This window comes from Schistocerca americana, chromosome 4 (assembly GCF_021461395.2).
Source record: "Schistocerca americana isolate TAMUIC-IGC-003095 chromosome 4, iqSchAmer2.1, whole genome shotgun sequence".
NCBI classification, from domain to species: Eukaryota; Metazoa; Arthropoda; class Insecta; order Orthoptera; family Acrididae; genus Schistocerca; species Schistocerca americana.
In genome coordinates this window covers 204438040-204456306 of record NC_060122.1, presented here as the reverse complement: position 1 = coordinate 204456306, position 18267 = coordinate 204438040, and the positions used below count along the sequence as shown (strand labels likewise).

Below are 18267 nucleotides of genomic sequence, written 5' to 3'. Positions count from 1 at the left end.
AAGGTAAATACATTGTTTGTTCTTTATCAAAATCTTTCATTTGCTAACTGCGCCTATCAGTAGTTAGTGACTTCAGTAGTTAGAATCTTTTATTTAACTGGCAGTAGTGGCGCTCGCTGTATTGCAGTAGTTCGAGTAACGAAGATTTTTGTGAGGTAAGTGATTCATGAAAGGTATAGGTTATTGTTAGTCAGGGCCATTCTTTTGTAGGGATTATTAAAAGTCAGATTGCGTTGCGCTAAAAATATTGTGTGTCAGTTTAGTGATGATCAGAATAAGTAAAGAGAGAAATGTCTGAGTATGTTCAGTTTTTCTCAGCTGTTTGAAAATCAAATAACATAGGGGGTTTACCAGCACAGTAATTCACTAATTTTTCTAAGGGAACGTTTCATAGTGAATGGAAGTTCACAGGCTGTGTATGCCACCTGGCTCCTTGTTACTTCATGAAGTCTGAGCCTCTTATTAATGCAACTAGAAATTTTCGTTGTGAGAATATTTTTATATATATTTTCATTTTTCAGAGATAGTTTCTAAGAGGAAACAGAAAATGTATTTACATTTAAAAATGTAATTAACACTCATCATAAAGAAACTTATTTTCCAAAACTTTACAGTTACTAAATTTGAAAAATAAATGCCAAAATCGGAAACCTTCTGAAAATAATCTTAATATTACTAAACAAAATTCGAAAAAAAGTATTAAATCAGATAAACATAAAATAATTGCGAAGTATAAGTATAATGCAGTATAACATCTTCCACACGGTTACAATGTTTCTCTCTTGTTTCCTTTGCTGAACTGAAGAGACCTGCTATAGGATGTTCCCGTAGGCGTTCTCATACATAGTTTGGTTTTGTGAGTTTAAGAAAACGACTAACCCACTTTCTCCCAGTAATTTCCTCGTTGAAAGTGTTTTATATGTCATTTCTTTTTACCAGTAGGATGGCCATTCTTTACAAGTCATTACGAGTAAGCCCAAAGAATCTTCCACTGCAAGGCAATTGTAAACCAGCTCTTCTTTAAGATCTTTAACCAGAATTGCAGATCTGCCACTTTTGTGTTTTATTCTATGGTGGACAACCTCATAAGAGTTGTTTTTAGAATATCAAACTGTTTACCCACTTTCTTCCAACAAATGTTCTTGTTTTGATCTGCATAAATAGCTTTAGTCATTTTACTAGACGCACTCTCCTGTCCTTGATCAACCTTATCTGTTATCCTCTTGGAATCTGCAGGAGAATTCCGATAAAATAAGAGTGTGTTATAACACAGGCCGACTTAAAAAAAAAAGGGGGGGGGGTACAATTGAAGCAACTGAAGGGATCCGGTTAATGCGACAGTAGCCCGTATATTGTTAAGCTAATAAATTTTAATGAAACGTCTAAATGAAATGGTTTAATAATGTACATTAAACTTAAAACAGGACACATACAGGTTGGAAGGCTTACCTGCCGTTATCTAGGACAAATAACGAAAAGTCTAGCACAGTGTAAACATATTTCCTTTGTCAAACCATGAACGGCCAACTGATAAGCAACAAGTGCAGTGGGAGACTTATGTACTTCACTGTAGAATGGTAGAAGTCTGACCTACTGTTTACACTTGGGTCCACAAGAATTCAAGAGAAGCAGAGCCAAAAGACCAGGAGGTGCGCATTAGAGGAGAATTCCACTTTAGGGCACTTTCCTCCATCTTTTTTCTCTTAAGGCATACGTAGTATGCATGAAAAAACAAATATGTCAAATAAACTAGCTACTCGAAGAAAGTGAAAAGGTGCATCTTAAGCGTCAGACTTAGTCGAAATGGAACAACAGAGTTATGTTCTTCAGATATCTGTAACTTATGGAAATCTGTCTTATCACAACTTACAAACTCGATGTGAAGTATGCAAATAACTATAAATATTCATTTTTAATGACACGTGACAATGTGTGGTTAAAATGCACACGGAGCCACTACATACATCAAGAATTATGCCTTATCAGGTCAAGACAGCATCAAAAGCAACCAGGATATCAGAATTGCATCTCACGGTCGGCAGTCAGATACAGCCTGTGAAGAAATACTCTATTAAGGAGTGGAAGTATAATTCACACTATGTGATAATAGGCCAGCAATTAAGTACGTACAAAGACTTTCGTTTAGTTCGCAAATATGTCTACATATTTAAAAAATCATTGGCCTTTTTACGAATGGTCTATTCTGTATTTTGAATGAACTGTTACGCGTCGGGTATGGTACCCTATATTTATAAGGCCATTCAAAAAAGAAACGAGCCGGAGGCATAATTACAGAAACCAGTACTTGTATGTTGGAAGTGTTGACCCTGGCTGTTGAGACACTTGTCCAACTGTGACACAAGCTGCTGAATGGCTCTCTCATAAAATTCCCGGGGCTGCGATGTTAACCAGTTCCGAAAGTACAGCTGGACGTCGTCTTCTGAGGTGAATCGTTTGCCCCTCAGAGCCTTTCTAAGGGGACCTAAAATGGCGTAATCACAGAGAGAGAGGTCCGGACTGTACGGAGGGTGGCCGAGAACCTCCCATTTGAATTTCTGCAGGAGTGCCGCGACTGTGTTGGCCATATGAGGCTTTGCTTTGTCATAGAGCAGAGTGACTCCACAGGTGAGATTGCCTGGTCGTTTTGATTTGATCGCTTGGCGAAGGGTGGTCAAAGGTGCGAGTAACGCTGGGCAGTCACTGTTGTCCCGTGCTGTAGGAAGTGAATCAAAAGGGGCCCATCTTGGTTAAAGAAGAACGTCAGCATAACCTTTCCTGCACTCATGTGGACGACGTCGTCCAGCTGTACGTGCGGAACTGATTAACATCGCAGCCCTAGGAATTTTATGAGGCAGTCATTCACCGCCTTTCGTCACAATGGGACAAGTGTCTCAACAGCCAGGGTCAATACGTCTAACATACAGGTACTCGTTTCTGTGATTATGTCTCCAACTCGTTTCTTTTTGAACGCCCCTTATAAAACAGCTATCGAGGCTATAGATACCCCGTGAATTATAATTTTGGGCTCTCATCCAAGGTGTAGCACAAAAATCTTTTCAGCTTATGCGTTTCAGCAACTCATACTTCGCGCTATTGCTCTGTTATTATGAGCTAAGTATGTAAGAGATACAGTTTAGCGTCTGTTAATCACTGTAGAGACAGGAAAGAATGTGTGTTTCAAAAGCTACACTGCACGAACACACATTAAAATTCAGGTAAATATAATAATCTCAAAATGTTAGCCGTTATTTTATTCCATCACCTGTATTCGAGAGCTTTTTCCATACTGGAGTGGCAACCATACAAGTCGAGTAATTCATGCACATAATGACTCTATTACGCAGAAAGACGCCATTAATCAGTAGGTCAGTAGGCATAATATCCATCTAGCCAAATGGAAACTCTCGCTAGCTTGGGAAGGTCAGTATGCCCACTACTTAACGATACCCTTAGTTTTATGGCATGATCAGTTTGTTTTATTATTTTGAGTAATACTGTTCAGAAACTTTTGGACGATTGTGTTGCTTGAGGCTTTCCCGACGGACATGTTGTATATATGGTTCTCGGGCGAGACGTCGGATGTCATAGTGAAAACTCCAAAATATTTAATCAGAACAACAGGCCGACGTCTTCAGGTAAGATGTCGGCCAGTTGCGCTGATGAAATATTGTGGAGACGTCTCGCCCGAGAACCATATATTTTGAACGATTGTGTATTGACACCAGAATCCACACGTTTTAATTACGGCTGGGATGAACTGGTGAAGTAGATTGCGGTAATGAATAACTGTATCGACTGCTGTTAAGCTATTAATTACAGTATCCCTCCTGCTTAGTGGCATCTAAGCAGAAGCATGCACAAAATAATATGTTGTTGTTGTGGTCTTCCGTCCTGAGACTGGTTTGAGGCAGCTCTCCATGCTACTCTATCCTGTGCAAGCTTCTTCATCTCCCAGTACCTACTGCAATCTACATCCTTCTGAATCTGCTTAGTGTATCCATCTCTTGGTCTCCCTCTACGATTTTTAGCCTCCACGCTGCCCTCCAATACTAAATTGGTGATCCCTTGATGCCTCAGAACATGTCCTACCAACCGATCCCGTCTTCTGGTCAAGTTGTGCCACAAACTTCTCTTCTCCCCAATCCTATTCAATACTTCCTCATTAGTTATGTGATCTCCCCATCTAATCTTCAGCATTCTTCTGTAGCACCACATTTCGAATGCTTCTATTCTCTTCTTGTCCAAACTATTTATCGTCCATGTTTCACTTCCATACAAATACTTTCAGAAATGACTTCCTGACACTTAAATCTATACTCGATGTTAACGAATTTCTCTTCTTCAGAAACGCTTTCCTTGCCATTGCCAGTCTACATTTTATATCCTCTCTACTTCGACCATCATCAGTTATTTTGCTCCCCAAATAGCAAAACTCCTTTACTACTTTAAGTGTCTCATTTCGTAATCTAATTCCCTCAGCATCACCCGACTTAATTCGACTACATTCCATTATCCTCGTTTTGCTTTTGTTGATGTTCATCTTATATCCTCCTTTCAAGACACTGTCCATTCCATTCAACTGCTCTTCCAAGTCCTTTGCTACCTCTGACAGAATTACAATGTCATCGGCGAACCTAAAATTTTTTATTTCTTCTCCATGGATTTTAATACCTACTCCGAATTTTTCTTTTGTTTCCTTTACTGCTTGCTCAATATACAGATTGAACAACATCGGGGAGAGGCTACAACCCTGTCTCACTCCCTTCCCAACCACTGCTTCCCTTTCATGTCCCTCGACTCCTATAACTGCCATCTGGTTTCTGTACAAATTGTAAATAGCCTTTCGCTCCCTGTATTTTACCCCTGCCACCTTTAGAATTTGAAAGAGAGTATTCCAGTCAACATTGTCAAAAGCTTTCTCTAAGTCTACAAATGCTAGAAACGTAGGTTTGCCTTTCCTTAATCTTTCTTCTAAGATAAGTCGTAAGGTCAGTATTGCCTCACGTGTTCCAGTGTTTCTACGGAATCCAAACTGATCTTCCTCGAGGTTGGCTTCTACTAGTTTTTCCATTCGTCTGTAAAGAATTCGTGTTAGTATTTTGCAGCTGTGACTTATTAAACTGACAGTTCGGTAATTTTCACATCTGTCAACACCTGCTTTCTTTGGGATTGGAATTATTATATTCTTCTTGAAGTCTGAGGGTATTTTGCCTGTCTCATACATCTTGCTCACCAGATGGTAGAGTTTTGTCAGGACTGGCTCTCCCAAGGCCGTCAGTAGTTCCAATGGAATGTTGTCTACTCCGGGGGCCTTTTTTCGACTCAGGTCTTTCAGTGCTCTGTCAAACTCTTCACGCAGTATCGTATCTCCCATTTCATTTTCATCTACGTCCTCTTCCATTTCCATAATATTGTCCTCAAGCACATCGCACTTGTATAGACCCTCTATATACACCTTCCACCTTTCTGCTTTCCCTTCTTTGCTTAGAACTGGGTCTCCATCTGAGCTCTTGATATTCATACAAGTCGTTTTCTTATTTCCAAAGGTCTCTTTAATTTTCCTGTAGGCAGTATCTATCTTACCCCTAGTGAGATAAGCCTCTACATCCTTACATTTGTCCTCTAGCCATCCCTGCTTAGCCATTTTGCACTTCCTGTCGATCTCATTTTTGAGACGTTTGTATTCCTTTTTGCCTGCTTCATTTACTGCATTTTTATATTTTCTCCTTTCATCAATTAAATTCAATATTTCTTCTGTTACCCAAGTATTTGTACTAGCCCTCGTCTTTTTACCTACTTGATCCTCTGCTGCCTACACTACTTCATCCCTCAAAGCTACACATTCTTCTTCTACTGTATTTCTTTCCCCCATTCCTGTCAATTGTTCCCTTATGCTCTCCCTGAAACTCTGTACAACCTCTGGTTCTTTCAGTTTATCCAGGTCCCATTTCCTTAAATTCCCACCTTTTTGCAGTTTCTTCAGTTTCAATCTGCAGCTCACAACCAATAGATTGTGGTCAGAATCCACATCTGCCCCTGGAAATGTCTTACAATTTAAAACCTGGTTCCTAAATCTCTGTCTTACCATTATATAATCTATCTGATACATTTTAGTATCTCCAGGGTTCTTCCATGTATACAACCTTCTTTCATGATTCTTAAACCAAGTGTTAGCTATGATTATGTTGTGCTCTGTGCAAAATTCTACCAGGCGGCTTCCTATTTCATTTCTTAGCCCCAATCCATATTCACCGACTATGTTTCCTTCTCTCCCTTTTCCTACACTCGACTTTCAGTCACCCATGACTATTAAATTTTTATCTCCCTTCACTATCTGAATAATTTCTTTTACTTCATCATACATTTCTTCAATTTCTTCGTCATTTGCACAGCTAGTTGGCATATAAACTTGTACTACTGTAGTAGGTGTGGGCTTCGTATCTATCTTGGCAACAATAATGCGTTCACTATGCTGTTTGTAGTAGCTTATCCGCATTCCTATTTTCCTATTCATTATTAAACCTACGCCTGCATTACCCCTATTTGATTGTGTGTTTATAACCCTGTAGTCACCTGACCAGAAGTCTTGTTCCTCCTGCCACCGAACTTCACTAATTCCCACTATATCTAACTTCAACCTATCCATTTCCCTTTTTAAATTTTTTAACCTACCTGCCCGATTAAGGGATCTGACATTCCACGCTCCGATCCGTAGAACACCAGTTTTCTTTCTCCTGATAACAACATCCTCCTGAGTAGTCCCCGCCCGGAGATCCGAATGGGGGACTATTTTACCTCCGGAACATTTTACCTAAGAGGACGCCATCATCATTTAATCATACAGTAAAGCTGCATGCCCTCGGGAAAAATTACGGCTGTAGTTTCCCCTTGCTTTCAGCCGTTCGCAGTACCAGCACAGCAAGGCCGTTTTGGTTATTGTTATAAGGCCAGATCAGTCAATCATCCAGACTGTTGCCCTTGCAACTACTGAAAAGGCTGCTGCCCCTCTTCAGGAACCACAAGTTTGTCTGGCCTCTCAACAGATACCCCTCCGTTGTAGTTGCACCTACGGTACGGCTATCTGTATCGCTGAGGCACGCAAGCCTCCCCACCAACGGCAAGGTGGGGAGACAAAATAATATGAGAAGTCAGTATATCTTCTCTATACACTACTTGTTGGTTGATGTTCGTAAAATAAGATATCGCGAAATTCCGGGGAAAAACAAGGGCCAAATTAACACTGTTCGGACTAAACTGTTCAGTAAAATAGAAACGCGTGACGCAAATAACATGTCAAGACTAAACCACCTGTCATCATTGCAACAGCCCATGTGATCATAGATCTTGAATACAGTGGTTAAACAACCTGGCACAGTCTGAAGCCGTGCGACCGCTACGGTCGCAGGTTCGAATCCTGTCTCGGGCATGGATGTGTGTGATGTCCTTAGGTTGGTTAGGTTTAAGTAGTTCTAAGTTATAGGGGACTGATGCCCTCAGAAGTTAAGTCCCATAGCGCTCAGAGCCAAACAACCTGGCACACAGTACACGAGTAATTGGCGTACAGTAATTGGCGTACATCGAACACAGTACGTGTAGCCACATTATTACAGGTCGAACACAATCAGTGCAGGATGAATTCGAGGCCGGCCGGTGTTGCCGAGCGGTTCTAGGCGCTTCAGTCTGGAACCGGGCGACCGCTATGATCGCAGATTCGAATCCTGCCTCGGGCATGGACGTGTGTGCTGTCCTTAGGTTAGTTAGGTTTAAGTAGTTCTAAGTTCTAGGGGACTGATGACCTCAGATGTTAAGTCCCATAGTGAACCATTTTTGGATGAATTCGAATCTGAATATCACTCTTAAAACTTCGCAGTCGAAGGAAAAATTGCAGCAGGAAGGATATATTCAAATGGTGGTATAGAATATTGTCCAAATGAGCACTAGGTTTAATTCTTGCCTTAAGTGTCCGAGAACGTCCACCAAGTGGCAAAGAATTGTTATCATGCCAAATAACAGGTTGGCTGACACGAGTTAGTTTTCTCAGTATGTGACTACATGCACAGCATTGCACTCATCGAATTATCTGTAAGGGCTGGGATGTCTCCTGGAGGAGAAGAGGATACCAACTTCCGACTCTTCGTATAACCACTAAGACAACCAGTCACCTTATCAAACACAATTTTGCAGTTATTGCAGAGACATTAGACACTTTGAAGCGATAGTCAAGAGCTCGATAGTGACTGTACTCTACTCACGTCTATTACCATATGAGGGGCTCGGAGAGCCAGATGTGGAGAGGTCCAAGGAAGAACACTATAAAAAGTTCGTATAGCTTGTAGTAATAAAATGGGTGCGTTTGATTTGAATCCACAAAGGTCAACCGGTGTACCATGGCGTAAATATACTAGAAGGAATAGATTTAAGTTTGTAACGTATTGTAAAACTGAACAAAGTGCCGATATATCTAAAGTTAAATCCTGGACAGATTTAGAGAAGGAGTGTAAAGTAAAGAATCGCCATTTTCAAGGTACCAATCCATTCTATATTGGACTGCAAATAGCTGGTGATGAACCTGAGAAAAACGATAATGTGCAGAGTGAAGTAAAATACGCTACATTTGTTGTAAGGAATAGAGTCTATATGACTTTTTGTAAGAGGAAAGGTAATGTTACTTTCTGAATAAAGGTATTTGTTTACAGTTAATGTCTGCGTTGGAATTTTTTTATGCCAACTGGGACCATATCCGAAATTACCTGGACGATCTACGCCTCGCCTTCCTTGTTCCTAACAACCAGCAGAGGAGTGATGAACTTGCTGTAACATTTTACGGCAACAGGATTAATTATTCTGCAGCTGTTATTGTATTGGAAGAATTGTAGTATTATAAGCCTAATTTGGATGATTTAATACGTCAATTTAGGGACGCTTATAGAGAATATGTATTTATGCCAAACGGTATGAGGTGTGCATAAAGGTACTTTGATTTTAGGCAAGGCCGTTACAGGCCATTGTGGTACCATTATTAGAACCTCAACAAAAAAACCTCAGAAGTCGCACCTCAGACGCAGATTCACCATTTCCTGGATTTGGATTGAGTCACGCTGACGAGGTAGCCTACAACCAAGGAGCAAACATCCAGTAGACCATTTCTTACAATTAACTTGTGATTGTTAGCCGACGGGATGTGTGTGTCATGTTTTATAGTGACGACATCGCGCACACTCCTGAGCTTGTTTTCTACAGCATGGATGGTTTTGCATGATAATTTTCATGCTCAGGCCGACGCAGACGAACAGTTGACTGAGATGTGGAATTTCTACTCTCTTCAGCCTTGATGAAATGTGACTTAGTCACTGTTTGAATTTGTAGAACATGGATCAGCCTTTGATAGGAAGGAATTTTTATTTGATTACTGGTTTGGATCAATTATTATGCTCAGCTTCATATTTGTTTGGTTTAATATAAAAATATAAACAGCTGCCTTTACGGTGGTTATTCTACAAATTCTTACGACGTAGATGTCAATTGTAAGCGCATTTGTTGTTGGTAAATCATTACTTGGCGCCTTCCTCCTACGACAGTTATGTTTACGTATAGTATTATTATCATTTTGTTTGGTGCTCAATGTATGTCAAGAGTTTATGAATTTCTACAAACTTTCAATATAAGATTAAGTAGCCAACCGGTTACATAAAACGTTAGGTACATTGACCTACGTTTCGACACCTACTAGGGGTGTCTTCATCGGAATGAACAGTTGCTAAATCGTAAAATTACATTGCTAAAAAAAAAAAAATATTCAAAATTTGGAGCAGCTATGTCCAATTAAAAAGTGAACCTAAACACTATTTATTTTGATGAAGACATCCGTAGTAGGCGTCGAAACCTAGGTCAATGTACGTTTATGTGCAACCGGTACGATGTTTAATCTTATATTGAAACTAGTATACGGTTGCTGAATAACAATAATGTTCAAAACTGTAAAATTTCTATAAAGTTTACAATTTACTCGAGTATCTAAGGCAGACTGTGCATAACAAATATTAAAATATAAATGGTGTGAATGTCTAGTTTTCCGCCCACATGCTCATCCCATACGGATGACAGAGACGTTACACTGGTTTGACTTTGTATCAGTTACGGTTCATATGTGGGTCTGACTCACAAGGGAAGTACTTGAACTGGAAGGTTAACACCAAATAAAGGTAATTTTCAAATGAGCAAACAGTTCCGCAATACAACCCATGACGGCCATTTGTTTGTAAAACTCTGCACGTGCATACAGCCCATGTTTGAACGTTAACGAATGGAAAGGTTACAAAAGCACAATTCCTCGAATAAACAATAACTCTTAACAGCTGTTTAAGAACAGCGGACTTACAAAAGTGATAAGCGAGAAATTACTTGGCAGAAAAGTAAAGAGTTCCTTAAAATGGTATATGTTAACTCACACAATATGTACTTACTGGGTTGTATTACCCAGTATACGAGGGCTATTCAGAAAGTAAGGTCCCGATCGGTCGCGAAATGGAAAGCACAATGAAAATCAAAAATGTTTTATTTGCAACACCTTACAGCTGTTTCTCTACATAGTCGCCGTTCCTACTTGGAAATCTGTCGTAGCGTTGTCCCAACTTTCCGATGCCGTCGTCATAGAAGGCAGTTGCCTGTGCTTTGCACCACTTCTCTAGGCTGGTCTACAGTTCGTTGTCTGTGCCAAAATGTTATCTTCGCAGCCAGCGGTTCATGTGAGCAGAGATGAACATCGGAGGCAGACAAGTCCGGACTGAGCGGTGGGTGATCAAACACTTCCCATTGGTCCTGCTGCGTGCGGCCGACAGTTGTCATAAAGAAGGATATGCATGACATGTAGGGCGTGCGGTATGTGGTGCTGCATGAAATCAGGGAAGCCTCGCAGCGGGAGCCCATACTTGGTGGGAGACACTATTGTTCTAGACATCTTTACGTGCTCTCTGTGTGCTCAGAACTGAGAACAGCAACGTCACGCGATCGACGGGCATACTAGAGAACCTGCCCAACACATCTGTGCAAAGCTTCATTGGAATTTCACTGTCGTTTACATTTCACGACCTATCGTATCGTTCTCTCTAAATAGCCCTCGTAGGCGTTACCTTATTGTCGTACATTGTTCTCTTACTGATCACCGGAGTGCGAATGTAGAGTTACAATGAAGTGATGTAATACAACAGGATATATATATATATATATATATATATATATATATATATATATATATATATATATATATATATATATATATATAGGGTGAGCACGAAGGCTTGCCCTGATTATAACAATTTATAACACAACAACCGTTCGACATAATAAGTTACATTTGATCCCGTTACATAGGTTAGTTTTTTTTTGTTTTTGTTTTTGTTTTTTAAGACCTCTTACGTTAGTAAACCTTAACGTGTACTCTCTTGGCATCTCGTAGAATGTCGAGGCGGTATTCCAGTTCCCGCCAGGTGTTTCGTAACAGTACCCACAGCAGCTTGTATCATAGCTTTCAGTTCGTCGACGTCAGCAACTGGTGTGACGAAGACTCTGTCCTTGATATGGCCCCAGAAAAAAAAAGTCGAGGGGTGTAATGTCTGAAGAGGGTAAGGGGTGTATTGTCTGGAGAGGGTAGTGATGTCCAAATCGGTGGATTGGAAGGAACGGTCCAACACCGTGGCCACCCCACTCTCCAGACATTACGCCTCTTGCCTTTTTTTTTTCTGGGACTATATCAAGGACAGTGTCTTCGTCACACCAGTTGCTGATGTCGACGAACTGAAGGCTAAGATACAAGCTGCTGTGGTTACTGTGACAGAACACATGTTACGAAACACCTGGCGGGAACTGGAATACCACCTCGACAATCTCCGAGCAACCAAGAGAGCACACGTTAAGCTTTACTAACGTAAGAGATCTAAAAATAAAAAAAATAAAAAAATAAAAACTAGTAACACTAACCTATGTAACGGCATAAAATGTAAATTAATCTGTCAAATGGTTATTCTGTAATAAATTGTTATAATCAGGGCAAGACTTTGTGCTCGACCTGTATATTATTTGAATATATTTAGGTATTCAAACAGTGAGCATACTAAATTTTTATTGCGTTTTAGTGGGGACATTTCCCTTGTCAGATGTACACAGCCGGAAAAAAATAAAACACCCTCAAGGACTGGGAGGTTGCAGTGTTAGTGATTCATTTGACACGGTCATCGGTGATCAGACGGTGCTCAGAATGCCTGTCTGCTCTGACCGTCCAGATAGTGACTGTGCTGAGTTTAGAAGTGAAAAGTGTTCGCACTTTTACCGCTAGGGAACAAACATGTCTCACCGACAAATAAGTATTGATTTATAGCCATTTTAACTCGATCGCATTGTGGATCTGTGGGAAGCTGAATGGATGTACCAACGGTATGCTGCATATAATGGCCGCAATGAACCAGTCATGTGTCGCTACTTTCAGTAGTGGTCTGTGGAACATTCCCACACCTGAAGACGGGCGTCCAAGTAGTACAAACGTACGTTAAGATCGACGCATTGTGCGAGCAGCGGCAATTGACCGAACATCATCCAGTGACGAAATGAGGTCATATGTTGCATCTGGTGTGTCATCAAGAAACACTGGGCGGGAATAAGGACACGTGTGCCTCTGCCCAGGCCGCCACTGGCACTACGACATTACCGGCATAGATAGTCGGGTGTCATGAAATAGTGGCATGGCGCCCTGTTGTCTTCAGTGATGAGATTAGGTTCTGTCTATGTACAAGTGCCGGACATAAGACCTGTTGAGATGGGTATTCCAGATTTCGTCCGCCCACGACACACAAGTGCCGCCCCAGGCTTAATGATGAGTGGAGGGGAAGGGGGGGGGGACGGGGGGTAATTTGCAGCAGACAGTCACATCTGGGTTTTCTGCAGTGTGAAGCACCCAGTGCCTGCTACATTGCAGCCGCTGTAATTGCCGTGCTAGTGACATGTCCATATGTTGTTGCTACGACGCGACGTGCTCTTTGTCGTGTATGAGTGCCCTTGCTAGCAAGATAGCCGGTACACTCGCCAGCTGAACCTGTGTGGGACATGATGAAGCAGGAACCTACTCGTCTTCCGTGGTCTACAAAAACCGTTGCCAAAATGCAGGCAACGAAAGTCGGAAGATGCTTCAGATAATCTATCGGAAGATGCCATTCAGCACCATTACAACCGTTTGCATGCGAGAGTACATGGCTGTGCTGCCACCAGAGGAGGCTGCACTGTGTATTAATGAAACTGTTTGGGCAGCCTTCACTGTGAGACGTGTGTTTTGTATTTGTTACCATGTATTCCTACAATACTGAACTACACTGTCCTTGAGGGTGCTGTATTGCTTTTTTTTTTTTGCTTTTTTTGCGGCAGCGTACGTTCACCGACCAGTCAGGCTACTCGCTACACGGCAGTGCCGGGCTACGGACGAGACAGGTACAAGTTACCTACACTCCTGGCCGTTGGCCATGGGGATGGGTTCGCCGCCCTCCCGCCGCCACGTGATGGTGGGCTGCGGGGAGCCGGTGGCCGCGCAGCGCAGCGTCACATTGGTGCCCTCGCGCACCACCATGTCCGTGCTCGTCGGGTAGTCCAGGATGTCCGGCGGCACTGCAACACCGCAAAACAGGGCGCACGTCTTCCATCACACTCCAAGGTAAGCTGTAGCTCTGGTCACAGTGCCAGAGCCGTCCAGAAAGAAAGAACAACACAGATAAGAACAGGGTCCATAATGCGCAAGGTTACAATACTCTTGGACACCTCAGATGTCACCTCATATTTTTATTACCTCTAATTGTTTAGCTGTTAATACGTAAATTAATATTTGAATATGTCCTGGATTCAGTGCCCCTTTCTGTTTCATTTTTTGGTAATAAAAGTGCTACGAAAAAGCACTGTGGTCTTCAGGGTATATACATACGTTGAAACTGTTAACCCTCACGTCGTGTTAAAGTGCTCAGAGCATGAAGCGCATGTGGAGAAACCTTGCTGAATGGGACACCAGCGTGGCAGTTCCGAAGGTCGCAGCCCGGAGGAAAGGGAAGATGGCGACAGTCTGTCAGCGGGAGGAACGGAAGAGAGAAAGCGCGTGGTCACTGTTGCCATTGATGTAATGAAATAGAATTCATGTTGAGAGTGTATGAAAGGTGAGAGCATTAAGAGAGAGTAATTGAAACCATGGCTTCCAGAACAGCATAAGTCCACTAACATTACTTCTGAGAAAATAAATTATTTATTTATCTCTCAGACACTTTTTACACAACTGGCCATTAAAATTGTTACACCAAGAAGAAATGCAGATGATAAACGGGTATTCATTGGACAAATATATTATACTAGAACTGACATGTCATTACATTTTAACGCAATTTGGGTGCATAGATCCTGAGAAATCAGTACCCGGAACAACCGCCTATGGCCGTAATAGCGGCATTGATACGCCTGGGCATTGAGTCAAACAGAGCTTGGATGGCGTGTACAGGTACAGCTGCCCATGCAGATTCAACACGATACCACAATTCATCAAGAGTAGTGCCGGCCGCGGTGGTCTAGCGGTTCTAGACGCTCAGTCCGGAACCGCGGGACAGCTGCGGTCGCAGGTTCGAATCCTGCCTCGGGCATGGATGTGTGTGATTTCCTTAGGTTAGTTAGGTTTAATTAGTTCTAAGTTCTAGGCGACTGATGACCTCAGAAGTTAAGTCGCATAGTGCTCAGAGCCATCAAGAGTAGTGCTGGCGTATTGTGACGAGCCAGTTACTCGGCCACCATTGACCAGACGTTTTCAATTGGTGAGAGATCTGGAGAATGTGCTGGCCAGGGCAGCAGTCGAACATTTTCTGTATACAGAAAGGCCCGTACAGGACCTGCAACATGCGGTCGTGCATTATCCTGCTGAAATGTAGGGTTTCGCAGGGATCGAATGAAGGGTAGAGCCACTGGTCGTAACACATCTGAAATGTAACGTCCACTGTTCAAAGTGCCGTCAATGCGAACAAGAGGTGACCCACACGTGTAACCAATGGCACCCCATACCATCACGCCGGGTGATATGCCAATATGGCGATGACGAATACACGCTTCAAACGTGCGTTCACCGCGATGTCGCCAAACACGGATGCGACCATAATGATGCTGTAAACAGAACCTGGATTCATCCGAAAAAAATGACGTTTTGCCATTCGTGCACCCAGCTTCGTCGTTCAGTACACCATCGCAAGCGCTCCTGTCTCAGATGCAGCGTCAAGGGTAACCGCAGCCGTGGTCTCCGAGCTGGTAGTCCATGCTGCTGCACACGTCGTCGAACTGTTCGTGCAGATGGTTGTTGTGTTGCAAACGTCCCCATCTGTTGACTCAGGGATCGAGACGTGGCTGCACGACCCGTTACAGCCATGCGGATAAGATGCCTGTCATCTCGACTGCTAGTGATACGAGGCCGCTGGGATCCAGCAAGGCTTTCCGTATTACCCTTCTGAACCCACCGATTCGATATTCTGCTAACAGTCACTGGATCTCGACTAACGCGAGCAGCAATGTTGCGATGCGATAAACCGCAATCGCGATAGGCTACAATCCGACCTTTATCAAAGTCGGAAACGTGATGGTACGCATTTCTCCTGCTTACACGAGGCATCACAACAACGTTTCACCAGTCAACGCCGGTCAACTGCTGTTTGTGTATGAGAAATCGGTTGGAAACTTTCCGCATGTCGGCACGTTGTAGGTGTCGCCACCGGCGCCAACCTTGTGTGAATGCTCTGAAAAGCTAATCATTTGCATATCACAGCATCTTCTTCCTGTCGGTTAAATTTCGCGTCTGTAGTAGGTCATCTTCGTGGTGTAGCAATTTTAATGGCCAGTAGTTTAGCTGACTATACTGGTATTTTGTGTGCGGGTAACTAATATACGTTTATTATAACCTTGGTTCATATCAGTGAGATAAAGATGCTGTGCAACAAAAGGGTTAAGTGACGTTTATATGCCTATAAACAGTAAAAGTGACAGTGTTATATTACAAAATTAAAATCCAGCAAGAGGGCAGATAATTTATGTTTCGCTTTCGACGCCAGAATATAGCTTCTAAATCCAGTGAAACAGTATTCGTCATCCTCTTACAAATGTCATACTTGATCGTTTTATGGGATAACTCATTATATTCCCAATTTCTGAAGCATGTAATGCCAATTACACTCCTGGAAATTGAAATAAGAACACCGTGAATTCATTGTCCCAGGAAGGGGAAACTTTATTGATACATTCCTGGGGTCAAATACATCACTTGATCACACTGACAGAACCACAGGCACACAGACACAGGCAACAGAGCATGCACAATGTCGGCACTAGTACAGTGTATATCCACCTTTCGCAGCAATGCAGGCTGCTATTCTCCCATGGAGACGATCGTAGAGATGCTGGATGTAGTCCTGTGGAACGGCTTGCCATGCCATTTCCACCTGGCGCCTCAGTTGGACCAGCGTTCGTGCTGGATGTGCAGACCGCGTGAGACGACGCTTCATCCAGTCCCAAACATGCTCAATGGGGGACAGATCCGGAGATCTTGCTGGCCAGGGTAGTTGACTTACACCTTCTAGAGCACGTTGGGTGGCACGGGATACATGCGGACGTGCATTGTCCTGTTGGAACAGCAAGTTCCCTTGCCAGTCTAGGAATGGTAGAACGATGGGTTCGATGACGGTTTGGATGTATCGTGCACTATTCAGTGTCCCCTCGACGATCACCAGTGGTGTACGGCCAGTGTAGGAGATCGCTCCCCACACCATGATGCCGGGTGTTGGCCCTGTGTGCCTCGGTCGTATGCAGTCCTGATTGTGGCGCTCACCTGCACGGCGCCAAACACGCATACGACCATCATTGGCACCAAGGCAGAAGCGATTCTCATCGCTGAAGACGACACGTCTCCATTCGTCCATCCATTCACGCCTGTCGCGACACCACTGGAGGCGGGCTGCACGATGTTGGGGCGTGAGCGGAAGACGGCCTAACGGTGTGCGGGACTGTAGCCCAGCTTCATGGAGACGGTTGCGAATGGTCCTCGCCGATACCCCAGGAGCAACAGTGTCCCTAATTTGCTGGGAAGTGGCGGTGCGGTCCCCTACGGCACTGCGTAGGATCCTACGGTCTTGGCGTGCATCCGTACGTCTTCTGCGGTCCGGTCCCAGGTCGACGGGCACGTGCACCTTTCGCCGACCACTGGCGACAACATCGATGTACTGTGGAGACCTCACGCCCCACGTGTTGAGCAATTCGGCGGTACGTCCACCCGGCCTACCGCATGCCCACTATTCGCCCTCGCTCAAAGTCCGTCAACTGCACATACGGTTCACGTCCACGCTGTCGCGGCATGCTACCATTGTTAAAGACTGCGATGGAGCTCCGTATGCCACGGCAAACTGGCTGACACTGACGGCGGCGGTGCAGAAATGCCGCGCAGCTAGCGCCATTCGACGGCCAACACCGCGGTTCCTGGTGTGTCCGCTGTGCCGTGCGTGTGATCATTGCTTGTACAGCCCTCTCGCAGTGTCCGGAGCAAGTATGGTGGGTCTGACACACCGGTGTCAATGCGTTCTTTTTTCCATTTCCAGGAGTGTATTAGTGATGTAAACTCAAGAACGTCCTGCCTGTTTAAGGAAGTAGGGATTCTGACTACTGCAACCCAATATACATTGCTCCGTAAATTTATTTATTTATTTACACGTCAGTTTTCATAGGACCTAATTGAGAATCACATCTCTAAGGTCGTGGAACGTGTCAGTACGTGAAATCGCAACGTAAAAGTAATAACAGATAAAAAAAAAATGTTTATGGGCCCAAAAATGTCAGGTCATAAGTTTAAGTAAACGCTATCAGCAATACACCATAAGAATTAGCTTAATTTTTGAAGGAACTCCTCGGCAGAATAGAAGGAGTGACCCATGAGGAAGCTCTTCAGTTTCGATTTGAAAGAGTTTGGGTTACTGCTAAGATTTTTGAATTCTTTTGGTAGCTTATTGAAAATTGATGCAGCAGTATACTGCACACCTTTCTGCACAAGAGTTAAGGAAGTCAGATCCGAATTTAGATTTGATTTCTGCCGAATATTAACTGAAGACTACATCTACATCTACATCTACATCTATACTCCGCGAGCCACCTTACGGTGTGTGGCGGAGGGTACTTATTGTACCGCTATCTGATCCCCCCTTCCCTGTTCCATTCACGAATTGTGCGTGG

General features: G+C 43.3%; 1 protein-coding gene across 1 annotated transcript in view; it reads right to left on the bottom strand.

Moving 5' to 3' along the window:
* The window catches only part of LOC124613352 (neurotrimin-like), a 351927-nt gene that overhangs the window by 267844 nt on the left and 65816 nt on the right, over positions 1 to 18267 (bottom strand). The window contains exon 2 of the mRNA XM_047142049.1: positions 13489 to 13647. Coding sequence (XP_046998005.1) covers positions 13489 to 13647 — 159 coding nt within the window. The remainder of the gene's footprint in view (positions 1 to 13488; positions 13648 to 18267) is intronic.